This window comes from Hypomesus nipponensis, chromosome 21 (assembly GCF_054491055.1).
Source record: "Hypomesus nipponensis isolate SF chromosome 21, ASM5449105v1, whole genome shotgun sequence".
NCBI classification, from domain to species: Eukaryota; Metazoa; Chordata; class Actinopteri; order Osmeriformes; family Osmeridae; genus Hypomesus; species Hypomesus nipponensis.
In genome coordinates this window covers 2,160,001-2,177,500 of record NC_140381.1, presented here as the reverse complement: position 1 = coordinate 2,177,500, position 17,500 = coordinate 2,160,001, and the positions used below count along the sequence as shown (strand labels likewise).

The 17,500-nt window shown below is 58.8% G+C and overlaps 1 protein-coding gene across 1 annotated transcript in view; it reads left to right on the top strand.

The window, feature by feature from the left end:
- pkd1a (polycystic kidney disease 1a) overlaps positions 1 to 17,500 on the top strand; it is a 56,057-nt gene that overhangs the window by 13,470 nt on the left and 25,087 nt on the right. The window contains exons 8-22 of the mRNA XM_084685916.1: positions 1 to 76; positions 1,305 to 1,473; positions 2,020 to 2,197; positions 3,686 to 3,900; positions 4,906 to 5,027; positions 5,539 to 5,692; positions 6,705 to 6,982; positions 7,637 to 8,419; positions 8,717 to 8,848; positions 8,927 to 9,102; positions 9,492 to 9,622; positions 9,716 to 12,327; positions 12,937 to 13,440; positions 13,566 to 14,135; positions 17,103 to 17,255. The exon at positions 1 to 76 is cut by the window's left edge and continues 185 nt beyond it. Of these exons, the coding sequence (XP_084542042.1) occupies positions 1 to 76; positions 1,305 to 1,473; positions 2,020 to 2,197; positions 3,686 to 3,900; positions 4,906 to 5,027; positions 5,539 to 5,692; positions 6,705 to 6,982; positions 7,637 to 8,419; positions 8,717 to 8,848; positions 8,927 to 9,102; positions 9,492 to 9,622; positions 9,716 to 12,327; positions 12,937 to 13,440; positions 13,566 to 14,135; positions 17,103 to 17,255 (6,253 nt within the window). The remainder of the gene's footprint in view (positions 77 to 1,304; positions 1,474 to 2,019; positions 2,198 to 3,685; positions 3,901 to 4,905; positions 5,028 to 5,538; positions 5,693 to 6,704; positions 6,983 to 7,636; positions 8,420 to 8,716; positions 8,849 to 8,926; positions 9,103 to 9,491; positions 9,623 to 9,715; positions 12,328 to 12,936; positions 13,441 to 13,565; positions 14,136 to 17,102; positions 17,256 to 17,500) is intronic.

Here is a 17,500-nt window from a genome sequence, read left to right as displayed (position 1 = left end):
CACCACAGTTACGCACAAGTATGGCCTGCCTGGACGCTATAATGTCAGTCTCACCGCCTGGGCTGGACACAAGGAGGTGAGGAGGGGAGGATGGAGAGGAGGGGGGGGGAGGGAGGGAGGGAGGGAGGGAGGAAGGGAGGGACAGGGGGGAGGGAGAGGAGAGGGGAGGATGGAGAGGAGAGGGGGGGGAGTGAGGGAGGGAGGAAAGGACAGGGGGGAGGGAGAGGAGAGGGGAGGATGGAGAGGAGAGGGAGGGAGGAAGGGAGGAAGGGACAGGGGGGGGGAGTGAGGGAGGGACAGGGGGGAGGGAGGGGAGGGGAGGATGGAGAGGAGAGGGGGGGAGGGAGGGAGGGACAGGGGGGAGGGAGAGGAGAGGGGAGGATGGAGAGGAGAGGGGGGAGTGAGGGAAGGAGGGACAGGGGGAGGGAGGGGAGGATGGAGAGGAGAGGGGGGAGGGAGGGAGGGAGGGAGGAAGGAAGGGACAGGGGGGAGGGAGAGGAGAGGGGAGGATGGAGAGGAGAGGGGGGGGAGTGAGGGAGGGAGGAAAGGACAGGGGGGAGGGAGAGGAGAGGGGAGGATGGAGAGGAGAGGGAGGGAGGAAGGGAGGAAGGGACAGGGGGGGGAGTGAGGGAGGGACAGGGGGGAGGGAGGGGAGGGGAGGATGGAGAGGAGAGGGGGGAGGGAGGGAGGGACAGGGGGAGGGAGAGGAGAGGGGAGGATGGAGAGGAGAGGGGGGAGTGAGGGAAGGAGGGACAGGGGGGAGGGAGGGGAGGATGGAGAGGAGAGGGGGGAGGGAGGGAGGGAGGGAGGAAGGAAGGGACAGGGGGAGGGAGAGGAGAGGGGAGGATGGAGAGGAGAGGGGGGGAAGGAGGAAGGAAGGGACAGGGGGGAGGGAAAGGGGAGAGGGGAGGATGGAGAGGAGAGGGGGGGGAGGGAGGGAGCAAGGAAGGGACAGGGGAGGGGAGAGGGGAGGATGGAGAGGAGAGGGGGGAAGGAGGGAGGGACAGGGGGAGGGAAAGGGGGGAGGGAGCGGAGAGGGGGGGAGGGATGGAGGAAGGGACAGGGGGAGGGAAAGGGGGAGGGAGGGGAGAGGGGGGGAGGGAGGGAGGGAGGGGAGAGAGAGGGAGGGAGGGGAGAGGGTGGGAGGACAACCTCAAGAAATTCAATGCCCAGTGTCACTTTGTGTGATCTCAAATATTCAAAGACTTTGACTTTGTGTGTGTGTCTACCTGTGTCTGCCTGTGTGTCTCTGTGTGTGTGTGTGTCTGCCTGTCTGTGTCTATGTGTGTGTGTGTGTGTTCCAGGTGCGTGTGAGGGGGGAGGTGACGGTGACCCTGCCCCCCCGGTTGGAACTGCGTTGTCCTGCTCAGCTGGTAGCCAATCAGAACCTGTCGGTCACTCTGGTCAATTGGGGGGGCACGGGATTGGCTGTGGACTGGAGGGTGACCATGAACGGACATGAGACCAGCAGAGGTGAGACACACACACACACACAAATCCCCCCCCCCACACACACACACACACACAAATCCCCCCCCACACACACACACACACACAAATCCCCCCCCCCCCCCCCCCCCCACACACACACACACACATCTATCTGTCTGTTTTTCTCATTTCTCTTTCTTACGTCCCTACTCAAATTGACATTCCAAGTGAGTTATGAATATTTCATCATCAAAAAGCAACATCAAGAAAAAAACCTTCCTTTGCCCTCCCTCTCATCTCTCTCTGTCTCCCCTGTCCCATCCCCTCCTCCCTCCCCTCCTCCTTCAACCCCTCCTTCCTCCCTCCCCATCTCCCCTCCTCCCTCCCCTCCTCCTCCAACCCCTCCTTCCTCCCTCCCCATCTCCCTCCCCTCCTCCTCCAACCCCTCCCTCCTCCCTCCCCATCTCCCCTCCTCCCTCCCCTCCTCCTCCAACCCCTCCTTCCTCCCTCCCCATCTCCCCTCCTCCCTCCCCTCCTCCCTCCCCTCCTCCTCCCTCCCCATCTCCCCTCCACCGCCCCTCCCCCTAGCCTCCCCCCTGTGTCCCCCAGGCTCTGTGCCCCACCCGCCCTCGTCCCGGTGTTTCCAGCTGGTTCCGGGGGAGTTCAGCTGGTCAGAGGCCCGGCACCAGTGCTCCGACAGCGGGGGGGAGCTGGCCGTGGTCCGCACCGACGACGTCCGCAACCTGCTGGCCCTCAGAGTCACCCAGTAAGACCCTGCTTTCTGTGTGTGTGTGTGTGTGTGTGTGTGCAGGAGGGGCCTGTTTGGGGATCTTTGTGTGGTGTAGGGACTGTGTAGGGACAAACACAGGCTGATTCAGATTCATGGTGTGTTCTTGTTTTGTTATTATTTTCACACCTCCTAGTGAATCCACAGCCCCCCTACCTCTCCTCCTCTTCCTCCTCCTCCTCTTCTTCCTCCTCCACTTCCTCCTCTTCCTCCTCCTCCTCTTCCTCCTCCTTTTCCTCCTCTACTTCCTCCTCTTCCTCCTCTACTTCCTCGTCCTCTTCCTCGTCCTCTTCCTCCTGCTCCTCCTTCTCATCCTGTTCCTCCAAACACACAAACACAAACTATAATGAGGATGTGTTCTGTGAGTAAGCACTGAGGTATTTTTCATATTGGCAAAATAACTCTTATGACACACATGGCCACACACATGGCCACACACATGGCCACACACACACACACACACACACACACACCCACACCCACACACACACACACACACACACACACACCCACACACACACCCACACACACACACACACACACACACACACACACACACACACACACACACACACACACACACACACACACACACACACCACACACACACACACACACACACACACACACACACACACACACACACACACACACACACACACACACACACACACACACACACACACTGTCCTCGGTACGGTGGGATATGAGAGCTCGAGCAGACACACACATCTGTACAAGCACAGCTGTGTGTGAGGGAGTGTGTGTGTATTTGTGTGTATTTGAGGGTGTGTGTCTGTATCCTCTCTCTCTCCACACCCATCATTAATCTGAGGGAGGGAGGGAGGGAGGGCAGAGGCCGTGCTTCTACAGAGAGAGAACGAGAGGGAGGAAAAGATAGAACATGTTCTATTATTTCACCCTTTTAACCTTACAGACGGGGAACACACTCCCTCTCCTCTGCTCCTCTCCTCCTCTCATCCTCCTCTCATCCTCCTCTCCTCCTCTCATCCTCCTCTCCTCCTCTCATCCTCCTCTCATCCTCTCCTCCTCCTCTCATCCTATCCTCCTCCTCTTCACCCCCCTCCCTCCTCTCCTTCTCTCTGTCGTTTTTACAGATGTTCCCCTTCAGAGACGATGGAGAATAATAGGAGAGAGAGAAGAGGAGACAGAGAGTAGGAAAGTGAGAGAGAGAGAGAGAGAGAGAGAAAAGAGAGTGGGAGAGAGAAGAAGAGTGCGACGTTGAGAAAGAGAGTCGTAGACAGAGAGTGAGGAGAGAGACAGATACAATTATGCGGAGGAAAGTTCCGATTGTAGAAGGGTTTTCTCTACAATGTAATGTTGTATATTTACATAAAGTCACCCTGGATAGCTCAATGCCCTTCAAATCTGTATGTTGCTTCGGGTAAAAGCGTGTGTGTGTGTGTGTGTGTGTGTGTGTGTGTGTGTGTGTGTGTGTGTGTGCAGGGAGCGTGGGGTGTGGCTGGGTCTAAGCGACGGGGCGTCCCCAGGGAGGCTGCGCTGGGTGGACGGCTCAGAGGCCCTGGAGGGCGAGGGGGGGGGCCGTGACGGGGCCAGGCTGGTGTCTGGGAATGTGTGTGTGTCTCTGGACAACACTGCCACACCAAGCTCTCACCCCTGCAGTGCCAAGAGAGCCTACGTCTGCCAGTACAGCCCTGAAGGTAGGGCACACACACACACACAGCCCTGAAGGTAGGGCACACACACACACACAGCCCTGAAGGTACGACACACACACACACACACACAGCCCTGAAGGTACGACACACACACACACACAGCCCTGAAGGTAGGGCACACACACACACACAGCCCTGAAGGTACGACACACACACACACACAGCCCTGAAGGTAGGACACACACACACACACACAGCCCTGAAGGTACGACACACACACACACACAGCCCTGAAGGTAGGGCACACACACACACACAGCCCTGAAGGTACGACACACACACACACACAGCCCTGAAGGTAGGACACACACACACACACACAGCCCTGAAGGTAGGGCACACACACACACACAGCCCTGAAGGTACGACACACACACACACACAGCCCTGAAGGTAGGACACACACACACACACAGCCCTGAAGGTAGGACACACACACACACACAGCCCTGAAGGTAGGACACACACACACACACAGCCCTGAAGGTAGGACACACACACACACACACAGCCCTGAAGGTACGACACACACACACACACAGCCCTGAAGGTACGACACACACACACACAGCCCTGAAGGTAGGACACACACACACACACAGCCCTGAAGGTAGGACACACACACACACACACAGCCCTGAAGGTACGACACACACACACACACAGCCCTGAAGGTAGGGCACACACACACACACACAGCCCTGAAGGTACGACACACACACACACACAGCCCTGAAGGTAGGACACACACACACACACAGCCCTGGCCTTGCTGCCAGATGTGGATCTGCTTTTTAGCACAGCTGCAGCCTCTTACAGTGACTTCCCTCCCTCCCTCCCTCTCCTTCTCTTCCCCCCCTCCCTCTCTCTCTCTCTCTCTCTCTCTCTCTCTCTCTCTCTCTCTCTCTCTCTCTCTCCCTCTCTCTCCCTCTCCCTCCCCCCTCTCCCTCCCTCCCTCCCTCCCTCCCGCTCTCTCTCTGTCCCTAGTTCCTCTTCCTGATGCTGGGGTCTACATGGTGGGCGTGGCAGTTTTCCCCGCCCACCAACCTCTGTTTAGCCCCGCCCCCTCTAATGTCTCCGCCCCCGATGTGCCAGCTAGGAGCGTGGAGGTAAGAAGATCACACACACACAGACACACAGACACACACACAGACACACACACAGACACACACACTTCCCATAAATGAGGCTTGAAAATAATAGCTTTCACTTTCTCTTCCATCCTCCCCCCCCTCCCCTCCTCCTCCACCCCTCCTCCTCCCCTTCCTCCACCCCTCCCCTCCTTCTCCACCCCTCCCCCCCTTCACCCCACCCCTCCTCCTCCACCCCTCCTCCTCCACCCCACCCCTCCTCCTCCACCCCTCCTCTTCCCCCTCCTCCACCCCACCCCTCCACCCCTCCCCTCCTCCTCCACCCCACCCCTCCTCCTCCACCCTTCCTCCCCCCTTCACCCCTCCCCCCTCCACCCCACCCCTCCTCCTCTACCCCTCCACTCCTCCTACACCCCTCCCCTCCTCCTACACCCCTCCCCTCCTCCGCCACCCCTCCTCCCCCCTTCACCCCTCCTCCCCTCCATCCCACCCCTCCTCCTCCACCCCACCCCTCCTCCTCCCCCTCCAGCTGCTCTTGTTCCCAGCCCTGGTGTTCCAGCAGCCTGGCCGCCTGGCGTCTCTGGAGGTGTTGACCCAGGACCGGCCCTCCCTCACCCAGGTGCTGCTGCAGCTCTACAGGCCTCACTGTGGACACCTGCCCCTGCACAGGCTGCTGCTGCCTGGTGAGCCTCTCTCTCTCTCTCTCTCTCTCTCTCTCTCTCACACACACACACTTACATACACACACATGTACACACACATACACACGTACACACACACACACATATACACACTTCTCTAATCTCTATGGGATGAAAAAATTGAGAAAACTAAATACTTGGAAGAAGGAGGACAGAGAGAGAGAGAGAGAGGGGAGAGAGAGAGATGGACAGCCAAGAGCCAAACAAACCACAGAGAATGAGGTCACTTCCCTTCGGAATACCAGCACTTCCTGTGTCTGTCCTGAACTATACATTTTAAACACACAAAGTTGCAAGCGCACTAACACACTATTCCTTATCCATATATAGAAAATTGATAGAGAGAGAGAGAGAGAGAGAGAGAGAGAACACTGGTCTCTAATGATTCTAAACACAAAGTTGGTCAGCAGAGTAGATAACTTCTCAAGAATGCCTGGAAGATGATTGGTTTGGAACTTTATAAATATGCTAATGTTTAATCATACAGCCAGCAATTCTCCTGTCGTTATTGGTCGATTGATATTCAGCCAAGAACTCCATCTAATGCGCCCACACACTCACACACACACTCACACACACTCACACACACACTCATCATCTTCTCTTAGAGATGTTTTGCCTCCAGCCAGCATGTTCAATTTCAGCATTTTGATCAAATTCATCGTTTTTTCTCTGCCAACTCTGGACATCTCTCGCTCCATCTCTCCCTCCCTCCTTCACCCCCTCCCTCTCTCTCTCTCTCTCTCTCTCTCTCCCTCTCTCTCTCTCTCTCTCTCTCTCTCTCTCCATCCTTCTCTATGTAGCTGTGTCCATTAGAAAATGTAAAGCAATACGGTCATCAAAGTGCATGATGCGTATACACGCATATCCACACACGCTCTCTCACACACACACACACACACACGCGCTCTCTCTATCACACACACACACACACACACACACACACGCTCTCTCACACACACACCCCCCACTGTAACCTCTCCCTCTTCCCCAGGCTGTGGTGGTCTCCTCTGCTCTCCTGTTGCCGTGTGCGTCGCTATGGACCCCTCCCACCCCTCCGCCCCCGCCCCCGCCCCTCCCCCATGTCCCCCCCTCCAGCAGTGGTGCCCGTTCCAGGGTGTCTGCCTGAATCTCTCCAGCCCCTGCCACCCAGGCCTCTGCCCCAACTGTACCCAGGCAGAGAGCCTCTCTGCTGGGGCGGCCCGGCCGCGATACTCCCTGGGGGACCAGGTCTGGTTCAGCCTGCCACCTGGACCTGCCAGGCATGTACTGGTAAGAAACACACACAGATATGCACACACACACTCATACACACACACACACTCACACACACTCACACACACTCACACACACACACATGCCTCATACATACACTCTCGCTCACAAAGAGACTCAGCATGTGTTCTTTCCATCCCCTCCTCCTCCCCCCTTCTCCCCTCCTCCTCCCCCCTTCTCCCCTCCTCCTCCTCCTCCCCCCTTCTCCCCTCCTCCTCCCCCCTTCTCCCCTCCTCCTCCCCCTTCTCCCCCCTCCCCCTCCTCCCTCCTCCTCCCCCCTTCTCCCCTCCTCCCCCTCCTCCCTCCTCCTCCCCCCTCTCCCCTCCTCCCTCCTCCCTCCTCCCTCCTCCTCATCCCCCCTCCTCCCACCTTCTCCCCTCCTCCCTCCCCCCTCCCCTCTCTCCCTCCCCCTTCCCCTCCCTCCCCCCTCCCCCCTTCTCCCCTCCTTCCTCCCCCCTCCTCCCCCCTCCCCTCCTCCCTCCCCCCTCCCCCTTCCCCTCTCTCCCTCCTCTCCCCTTCTCCCCTCCTCCCTCCCCCCTCCTCCCTCCCCTCCTCCCTCCCCCCTCCCCCTTCCCCTCTCTCCCTCCTCCCCCCTCCTCCCTCCCCCCTCCCCCCTCCTTCTCTCCCTCCACCCTCCTCCTCCCCCACCAGGTCCAGGAGAGGCTGGAGGATCTTCTGGTCTTCCCCGGTGATGTCATCGCCCTGCAGCACGACGCCGGCCCCACCTCCCTGCTCCGCTGCGACCACGCCCCCCAGTCGCCGTGGCGACACAGCGTCCTGGCCCTCAACCGAACGGGCTGGCTGGAAGCAGACGCCACCCCGGACCTGGACCTGGAGGGTGTGGAGGGAGGCTGGCTGAGGGGAGTGGTGTGCCCAGTCAGGGTGCTCTACGCTGGACACAGCCAGCTCATCCTCCAGCCCCCACAGCTCTCCTCTGGGACCCCCGTCCGCGGAGTGTACAGCCTGGAGGTGACCTCCAGCAGGGGCCCCTCCCCTGTCACCTCCTCCTGCCCCGTCACCATCCTGGCCCCTCTCGCTCTCACCGTCCTCCACCCCCTCCCCCAGAACGGCACCTTCTACTTCCTGCCCAACCACACCTTCATCCTGCTCCGTGTCCAGTCCGCCTACCCGACCCAGCTGTTCTGGGACCACCACCACAACCACAGCCTGGCCTTCCAGAAGGACTGCCCTGCGGACCTCCTGCCCAGGACGGGGGCCTGCGGCGGGGCCGGGCGGGGCGTGGAGGGGCCCCTGCTGTACGCGGTGCTGGAGCTGGGGGTGGGGGTGCAGGAGGGGGTGGTGAGGATGGAGCTGCAGGCCCACAGCTGGCTGACGGAGGACAGGCTGAGCATCAGGGTGCAGGTGGAGCAGCCTGTCTCTGGCCTGCTGGTACAGCCTCACCCCTCGCACAGGGTCATCATGGAGTCCGTGGTGGTGAGTGGAGTGTGTGTGTGTGTGTGTGTGTGGAACCCCTCCTCCTCTCCTCTTCCACTTTTTGTGTCTTCTTCTGTGGTTAACTTGCAGTCTTGCTCAAAGCCTTCTTCTTCTGTGGTTATCTTGCAGTCCTCCTGCTCAAAGCCTTCTTCTTCTGTGGTTATCTTGCAGTCCTCCTGCTCAAAGCCTTCTTCTTCTGTGGTTATCTTGCAGTCCTCCTGCTCAAAGCCTTCTTCTTCTGTGGTTATCTTGCAGTCCTCCTGCTCAAAGCATTCTTCTTCGGTGCTTTTGTTGCAGAGCTATGCCGCAGCCGTTGAGCAAGGTTCCAACCCCACCTTCAAGTGGACGGTGGACGACAAACCTTACTTCACCTACTACAACACCGTCCTCAACGTGATCTACCAAAACCCTGCCGTCTACAAGCTCTCAGTGAGTACACGCACACTCTATGCACACGCACACCGCTCTGAACCCCCTTCGTGACCACGCCCCCCTCCCGTCTCCTAGGTGACGGCCATGAACCACGTCAGTAACTTGACGGAGCACTTTAACGTAACGGTGGAGCGCATGCACCCCATGGTGAACCTGACGGTGACGGGGGTGCCGGACGTGGTGGCGCAGTGCTCCGTCCAGACGCTCAGCGCCTCCGTGGTCCTGGACTCGGCTGTGGACGCCACCTTCAGGTGCGTGCGTGTGTGTCCGTGTGCACGTACAGGACTGTGTGTGTGTGCTTGGTTGGTTGTGTGTGTGTGTGTGTGCTTGGTTGGTTGTGTGTGTGTGTGTGTGTGCTTGGTTGGTTGTGTGGGTGTGTGCTTGGTTGTGTGTGTGTGTGCTTGGTTGGTTGTGTGTGTGTGTGTGTGTGTGTGCTTGGTTGGTTGTGTGTGTGTGTGTGTGTGTGCTTGGTTGGTTGTGTGTGTGTGTGTGTGTGTGTGTGTGTGCTTGGTTGGTTGTGTGTGTGTGTGTGTGTGTGTGCTTGGTTGGTTGTGTGTGTGTGTGTGTGTGTGTGTGCTTGGTTGGTTGTGTGTGTGTGTGTGTCTCCCTGCTGACTCTCTCCTCCTGTGTTGTCTCCAAGGTGGTGGTTTGGAGACGCGGGGTACTGTGAGTTCAGCTACAGCCCTCCGTATGACCCCCAGCAGGTCCTCCCTGACTCCCCCTACCAGCTGCTCCTGAGCCACAACGTCACCTACAATTACTCACAGCCAGGTATGGACACACACACACACACCTAGGAACACACACATTCCTCTCCACACCCAGGCAGCAGGAAGCTGATGGTGTAACTCCGTCCGCCCGCAGGCGTGTACACGGTGGTGTTGTCCGTATCCAACCGCTACGAGAACGTGACCCGGCACATCGATATGCACGTCTACAGCAACCTCACCCACGTCGACATAGACACCACCCTGCTGCTGGCCGGCCAATCAGCCACCTTCGAGGCTCACGCCTGGCCCTCCGCCTACGGCATCACCTACACCTGGGACTTTGGGGACGGCTCCGCCTCTTTACAGGGGCGCGAGCGTCGCGTGGCCCACACCTACGGCCGCAGTGGGAGGTACCTGGTGTCCGTGGAGGTCAACAACACGGTGAGCTGGTGGTCCGGCAGCGAGAACATGACTGTGTACGAGGAGGTCGGGGGACTGTCCGTCGACGCCCCTCCCCCGACCGAGCTGAACACGCCCACCCTGGTCTCCGCCCGCCTGTTGTCGGGCAACGACGTCACCTGGAACTTCACCATGGGAGACGGGGCGGCGTACACGCAGACGGACCCGGCCGTGTCGCACACCTACGCCAAAGACGGGAACTACACCGTCAACGTGACCGCCGGCAACGCGGTGAACGCCCGCTGGGTCGCCGTGGCGATACAGGTGTTCGTCCTGCAGGTGGTGCGACTCGAGCCGTCCGGCTGCGTCCCCGAGCGTCGTCCAATCAGCTTCCGGGCCTGGGTGTCGGGTAACTCCTCCTCCCACCTGTACGAGTGGAGCTTTGGCGACGGGACCGCCAACGAGACCCACCACGGCAGCCCCAGAGTTGAGCACTCCTACCTGGCCAGCGGGGACTACCCGCTCTCCCTGCTCCTCTCCAGCGGAGCCAACAAGGCCAACTTCTTTTCCTGGGTATGTGTGCAGCCAGCGGTGACCAACATCAGCCTGACGTCGGGGAAAAGACACTTCCTGCTGGGGGAGGAGAGCCTGTTCTGGGCCCGGGCCGAGCCAGACTTCCACTACAGCTACTTGTGGGACTATGGCGTGGAGGAGTCCAGCCTGGTGCCGGTCCACGGCGAGGCGGAGACGGCGTTCACCTACCGGAGCCCCGGTCAGTACGTGGTGACGGTGACAGTCTTCAACAACATCTCCAGCTCCAACGCCAGTGTTCTGGTGGAGGTTCTGAGAGCGGTTGGACCCGTCCTGATCCAACACAACGGAACCAGAGCCAGCAACCTGACCCTGAAAGAGCCCTACCTGTTCCTGGCCTCGCCCGTCACCCCCAACGTCAGCTTCACCTGGGACATGGGGGACGGGACTCCGCCCTCCATGGGGCCCAATGTCACCCACGTCTTCAACTCTTCCGGAACCTTCCACGTCTCCCTGGCGGCGAGCAACGCGGTCAGCAGCAACCGCACGGAGAAGACGGTGGTGGTGCTGGCGGCGATCCGCGGGCTGTCGGTCAACGCCAGCCTGGTGATCGTCCCGCTGAACGCCACGGTCACCTTCGAGGCGCAGCTGGAGGAAGGGGACGACGTCCGCTTCTCCTGGATCGTATGCGACCACTGCACATCCATCCCCGGAGCTCACACCATGTACTACACCTTCCGCTCAGTGGGAACCTTCAACATCATCGCCACGGCGGAGAACGACGTGGGTGTGGCCCAAGCCAGCATCCTGCTGTTCGTTCAGCAGAAGCTGGAGGGCCTGACCATCGTGTCCGGGGGGGAGGAGGAGCTGGGGGGCGACGATGGCTGTTGCTACGCCACCAACCGTCTCCTGCACCTGCAGGCGTTGCTGAAGGAGGGAACCAACATGTCGTTCAGCTGGAACCTCCTCCGGGAGCTGGAACCGCCCAGCGCGGCGCTCAACCTCAGCGGCAAGACCATCGAGGTCAACTTCTCCACGCCGGGATCGTGCGACGTCTCCCTGCGGGCCACCAACCTCCTGGGTCAGCTGGCCGCCAACAGAAGCATCCAGTTCCTGGATCCGGTGGGTCAGCTGGAGCTGGTGAGCAGTGCCGACCACGTGGCGGTGAACGACTCGACTAACTTCACCGTTCTGGCCGGCGAAGGATCAGACCTGCAGTACCGCTGGTCAGCAGTTGAGGGCGCTCTACCCTGGAAGGGACCCTCTGTGACCCAGGTCTTCTCCAGCCCCGGCCGGCAGTTGGTGACCGTGAAGGTCTTCAACCAGGTCAGCTCAGAGTCCGTGTCCAAGGCCATCAGCGTCCAGGAAGTGGTGACCGGAGTGTCGTTCACGTCCCAGAATGTGACCGGGCAGAAGTACGTTGCGACGGGAGTCAACGTGTCCTTCAAGGGCTCCGTCCTGACCGGGACCGACGTGACGTGGACCTGGCTGTTGCCGGGCAGAACAGGAACAGGGAGGCAAACCTCCCACGTGTTCACCTCCCCAAGGAGGACCACCGTCACGCTCAACGCCACCAACGACGTCAGCGGCCAGGCACTGTCTAAGGACTTCTTCGTCCAGGACAGGATCCATGGCCTGGAGCTGATCGTCAGCACCAAGATCGCCGCCGTGGGCGAGAGGGTGGAGTTCACGGCCTCCGTGGCGACGGGCACAGACGTAAGGTTTGTTTTGAACATCAGCGGAAACTCCACGGGTGTTCCCCTGCTCAACCAGGCCTACGTGCACCAGTTCTCCAGAGTGGACAACTATAACATCAACCTGACCGCAGACAACCAGGTGAGGCTACTGCTAACACAACCAGGTCAGGCTAACACAACCAGGTGAGGCTAGTGCTAACACAACCAGGTGAGGCTAACACAACCAGGTGAGGCTACTGCTAACACAACCAGGTGAGGCTAACACAACCAGGTGAGGCTACTGCTAACACAACCAGGTGAGGCTAACACAACCAGGTGAGGCTAGTGCTAACACAACCAGGTAAGACCACTTCTAACACAACCAGGTGAGGTTAACACAACCAAGTGAGGCTACTGCTAACACAACCAGGTCAGGCTAACACAACCAGGTGAGGCTAGTGCTAACACAACCAGGTGAGGCTAACACAACCAGGTCAGGCTAACACAACCAGGTGAGGCTAGTGCTAACACAACCAGGTGAGGCTAGTGCTAACACAACCAGGTGAGGCTAATACAACCAGGTGAGGCTACTGCTAACACAACCAGGTGAGGCTAGTGCTAACACAACCAGGTGAGGCTAGTGCTAACACAACCAGGTGAGGCTAACACAACCATGTGAGGCTAGTGCTAACACAACCAGGTAAGACCACTTCTAACACAACCAGGTGAGACTCACCCCTCCCTCCCTCCCTCCCTCCCCCATGTCCAGGTGAGCTCAGAGTGGCGTCACGTGCAGGTGGAGGTTATGGAGCCAATCAGCCACCTCCGAATCGTCAACTGCTGCGCCGCAGCCATCCCCGTGGGCGAGTCGAGAGCCTTCGTGGCCGAAATTCAGACAGGCCGTCCCGTGACTTACCTGTGGACCTTTGACCTTCACCACCGCTCTGGCAAGGTCACAGGCTTCTTCAGAGAGGTGATCTACACTCCCGAGGAGCCGGGCTCGCTGACCATCTTCCTGGGAGCCTTGAACGCCCTCAACAACATGAACGTGACCAAACACATCCTGGTCCAGACGCGCCTGGAGGCCTCGCAGGTGCGGGCCCAGCCCGCCGACACCTTCGTCAACAAGACGGTAACCCTGACCGTGGCGGTGTCTCCCTGGGCGTCCCCGGTGACGTACCTGTGGGACTTTGGCGACGGGTCGAGGCCGTTGATGACCAACGTGGCGACGGTTAGCTACAAGTACTTCCGCCCGGGTCACTTCCTGATCCAGGTGAGGTTTTGTGTTGGGCTCTTGACTGTGTAAACGCGTTCTAGAGCATTCAAGGGCGGTGAAAAGCTCTCACCACCGAGCTGTACCCGTCCCTAGGTTCAACCCCCTGTGTGGTGTGTTTCCAGGTGAACAGCAGCAACCTGGTGAGCTGGACGCTGGCCCACGCCGGGGTGAACGTCAGCGTTCTGGAATGCGAGGAACCGCGGGTTCTCATTGTGCAGGCTCCCCGCCTTGCCACCTGGCGCTCGCAGCCCGCCCTGGTGGAGGCGGCCGTCGACCTGCGCGGTTGCGCCCGCTACGGCGCCCACTACCTCTGGCAGGTCCTGCGCTCGCCCCGCTGCCCCGACAACGCCGACCGCGTGGCCTCCGACCAGCAGGGTGCGGTGGTGCCCCTCCCGAGGGAGGTGGACGTGAGGCGGCTGCAGCTGTCCGTGCCTAAGATGGCGCTGAGCGCCGGGAACTACACGCTGGTGTTCTCGCTGGCCTATCAGGGCGTGCCGCTGCGGAAGGAGGCGTGCCTGCAGCTGAGTGTCATGGAGCAGGCGCTGGTGCCCATCATCGAGGGCGGGACTTATCGGGTGTGGTCGCGGAGCCAGGACCTGCAGCTGAGCGCTGAGCAGTCTTACGACCCCAACATGGGCCCAGAGAGCCAGTCCCTGATGAGCTACCACTGGGAGTGTGTGGAGACCTCCAAGGTAGGCTCATGCTCGTCACTACGCCTCCTCCTCCTGCCCCCCGCCCACAGCTCCCACCTGGGGGAACGAGAGCAGCACAGGAGCTGGGGGTTCCAGAACCCGCATCTCAGAGGAAAGCGTTCTAGAATCCAGCTCAGTGTTCTAGAACCCAGGCCTCTGTGCAGTGTGTTCTAAGAGTGCTTGTTTTAAAGGTGTGTTCCAGAGCATGGTACAAAAGATCCTGCTCTATTCAGCTGTAGATAATCCTGAGCTTTGCCACTGTTGATGCTGTGTTACATTGGTTCTTAAAATAAAGCAGGCAGGATTCAGTGGTTGGTCATGTTCGCCGGGAGGAAAAACAGACGCAGAGTTGAAACAGTAAAACTACTGGAATATATAATTACACCGTTTCTTTTTAGCTGTTTTCTTTTCACCCCCTCTCTCTCTCTGTCTCTCTCTATGTCTCTTTCCCTCTCTCTCTGTCTCTCTCTATGTCTCTTTCCCTCTCTCTCTGTCTCTCTCTATGTCTCTTTCCCTCTCTCTCTCTGTCTCTCTCTATGTCTCTTTCCCTCTCTCTCTCTGTGCAGTTGTGGTGCTTTGTCATGGGTTGTCTATTTTCCTCACTGCTAAACAAGAGAGGCCTCCCCCTTCTCCTCATCTCTCTGTGGTGCATTGTGGGAACTGCTTGCAGGCCAGTTTGAAACTAAACTAAAGTGAATTGACCAATCTTGAATCATCTCTGGGGTCTCTTCATTTGTTTTCTTTGTGCTTATTTACGTGATCTTGGAAGGAGGGACAGAGAGAGATCTTAAAACAGATTATAACATAGATTTTGGATATATCATAAAATAGATCTTAAATTAGATTATAGAAAACATTACGACTTTGTGAAGGAAGTTAGTGTTATGTAACCATTCCGAGAGAGACTCAGCATTCCACAGCCAGAGCTCCACACCCAGCGTTGATCTCACACACACACACACACACACTTTCTCTCTCTCTCACACACACACACACACACACACAGACTTTCTCTCACACACACACACACACACACACACACACACCATCTAGCTACTGATAGCATTGCAAAATTTGAAATATTACATGGCCTTCTATACAGATTGATGTCTGAATAAGGGTGAACTCAGACAAAAAGACACAGACACACACACAATCTGTCTGAATAAGACTGAAAAGGAGATGGAGCGAAAGTGAGAGAGAGAATAGTGAGAAACTCAGAGTTGAGTAAAGGAAATATTTTGGGGAAATGGGAGACTGACGACTGCAGTTGAGAAAGAGAGAAAAAGAAAGAGAATTACAGAGAGAGAACAGAAGAGAAGAGAAAGATAAATAGAGAGGAGAGAGAAGAGAGAGAGAAATGCATGAGCCAGAATGAAGAGAACCTCTCCTTCTGTGAGAAGCTGAATGAGGCTCTAAACAGAGCAGAGAGTGTGTATGGATGGAGACAGTGAAGGGGCTGGAGAGAGACAGTGAAGGGGCTGGAGGGAGACAGTGAAGGGGCTGGAGAGAGACAGTGAAGGGGCTGGAGGGAGACGGTGAAGGGGCTGGAGAGAGACAGTGAGGGGGCTGGAGGGAGACAGTGAAGGGGCTGGAGGGAGACAGTGAAGGGGCTGGAGAGAGACAGTGAAGGGGCTGGAGGGAGACAGTGAAGGGGCTGGAGAGAGACAGTGAAGGGGCTGGAGAGAGACAGTGAAGGGGCTGGAGGGAGACAGTGAAGGGGCTGGAGAGAGACAGTGAAGGGGCTGGAGGGAGACAGTGAGGGGGCTGGAGAGAGACAGTGAAGGGGCTGGAGGGAGACAGTGAAGGGGCTGGAGAGACAGTGAAGGGGCTGGATGGAGACAGTGAAGGGGCTGGAGAGAGACAGTGAAGGGGCTGGAGGGAGACAGTGAAGGGGCTGGAGGGAGACAGTGAAGGGGCTGGAGAGAGACAGTGAAGGGGCTGGAGAGAGACAGTGAAGGGGCTGGAGGGAGACAGTGAAGGGGCTGTAGGGAGACAGTGAAGGGGCTGGAGGGAAACATTAAGGAACAGAGCCAACAGGGCTATTTCCTCTGAAAACCAGAAAGTAGTCTTGTAGAGGAGTTGTGGTCGGGGGGGGGGGGGGGGGGGGTAGACAGAGGGGGAGGAGAGGAGGGAGGGGGGGTGGGGGGGGTAGACAGAGGGGGAGGAGAGGAGGGAGGGGGGGGGGGGTAGACAGAGGGGGAGGAGAGGAGGGAGGGGGGGTGGGGGGGGGTAGACAGAGGGGGAGGAGAGGAGGGAGGGGGGGTGGGGGGGGGGTAGACAGAGGGGGAGGAGGGAGGGGGGGTGGGGGTAGACAGAGGGGGAGGAGAGGAGGGAGGGGGGGTGGGGTAGACAGAGGGGGAGGAGAGGAGGGAGGGGGGGTGGGGGGGGGGGTAGACAGAGGGGGAGGAGAGGAGGGAGGGGGGGGGGGGGGGGTAGACAGAGGGGGAGGAGAGGAGGGAGGGGGGGTGGGGGGGGGTAGACAGAGGGGGAGGAGGGAGGGGGGGTGGGGGTAGACAGAGGGGGAGGAGAGGAGGGAGGAGGGGTGGGGTAGACAGAGGGGGAGGAGAGGAGGGAGGGGGGGTGGGGGGGGGGGTAGACAGAGGGGGAGGAGAGGAGGGAGGGGGGGTGGGGGGGGGGGTAGACAGAGGGGGAGGAGAGGAGGGAGGGGGGGTGGGGGGGGGGGGTAGACAGAGGGGGAGGAGAGGAGGGAGGGGGGGTGGGGGGGGGTAGACAGAGGGGGAGGAGAGGAGGGAGGGGGGGTGGTTAGATCAGTCCTTTGACCATCTGTTCCAACATTTAGGAGAAAAACAACTGCATACATCATTGAACCTCAATTCTCTCTCTCTCTCTTTCTCCTTCCCCTTCTCCCTCACTGCCTCCCTCCCTCCCACGTCTCCCTATTCCCTTCCTCTGTCCCTCTTTCTCCCTTGTCTTTCTCTGCGTATACTCCCCCCCCCCCTGCAGGGAGAGTCCCTGTGCTCCAGTCTGAACTTTGGCCTGGGCTCCAGTGGTCCTGTCCTGGGGGTCCCTGGCTGTGAGCTGCAGGCCCAGCAGGAGTACACCTTCCAGCTGACCGTGAGGAAGGAAGGCATGCCCCCCGCCTCCACCACGCAGACGGTGAGACACACACACACGTCCCTGTCCTACACACACACACGCACAGGTCTTTCAAGTGATAGGAAGTGCTATTCCTAAATCATGCCGATTTGGAAATGCTGAGTGGCTACTCGTTTGTGTGTGTGTGTACATGCAAAGAAGTGTGTGTCTGGGTACATGCAGTGTGTGTGTGTGTGTGTGTGTGAGAGTGCGCGCGTGTGTGTGTGTGTGAGAGAGAAAGAAATAACTACTGTGAGTCACTTTGC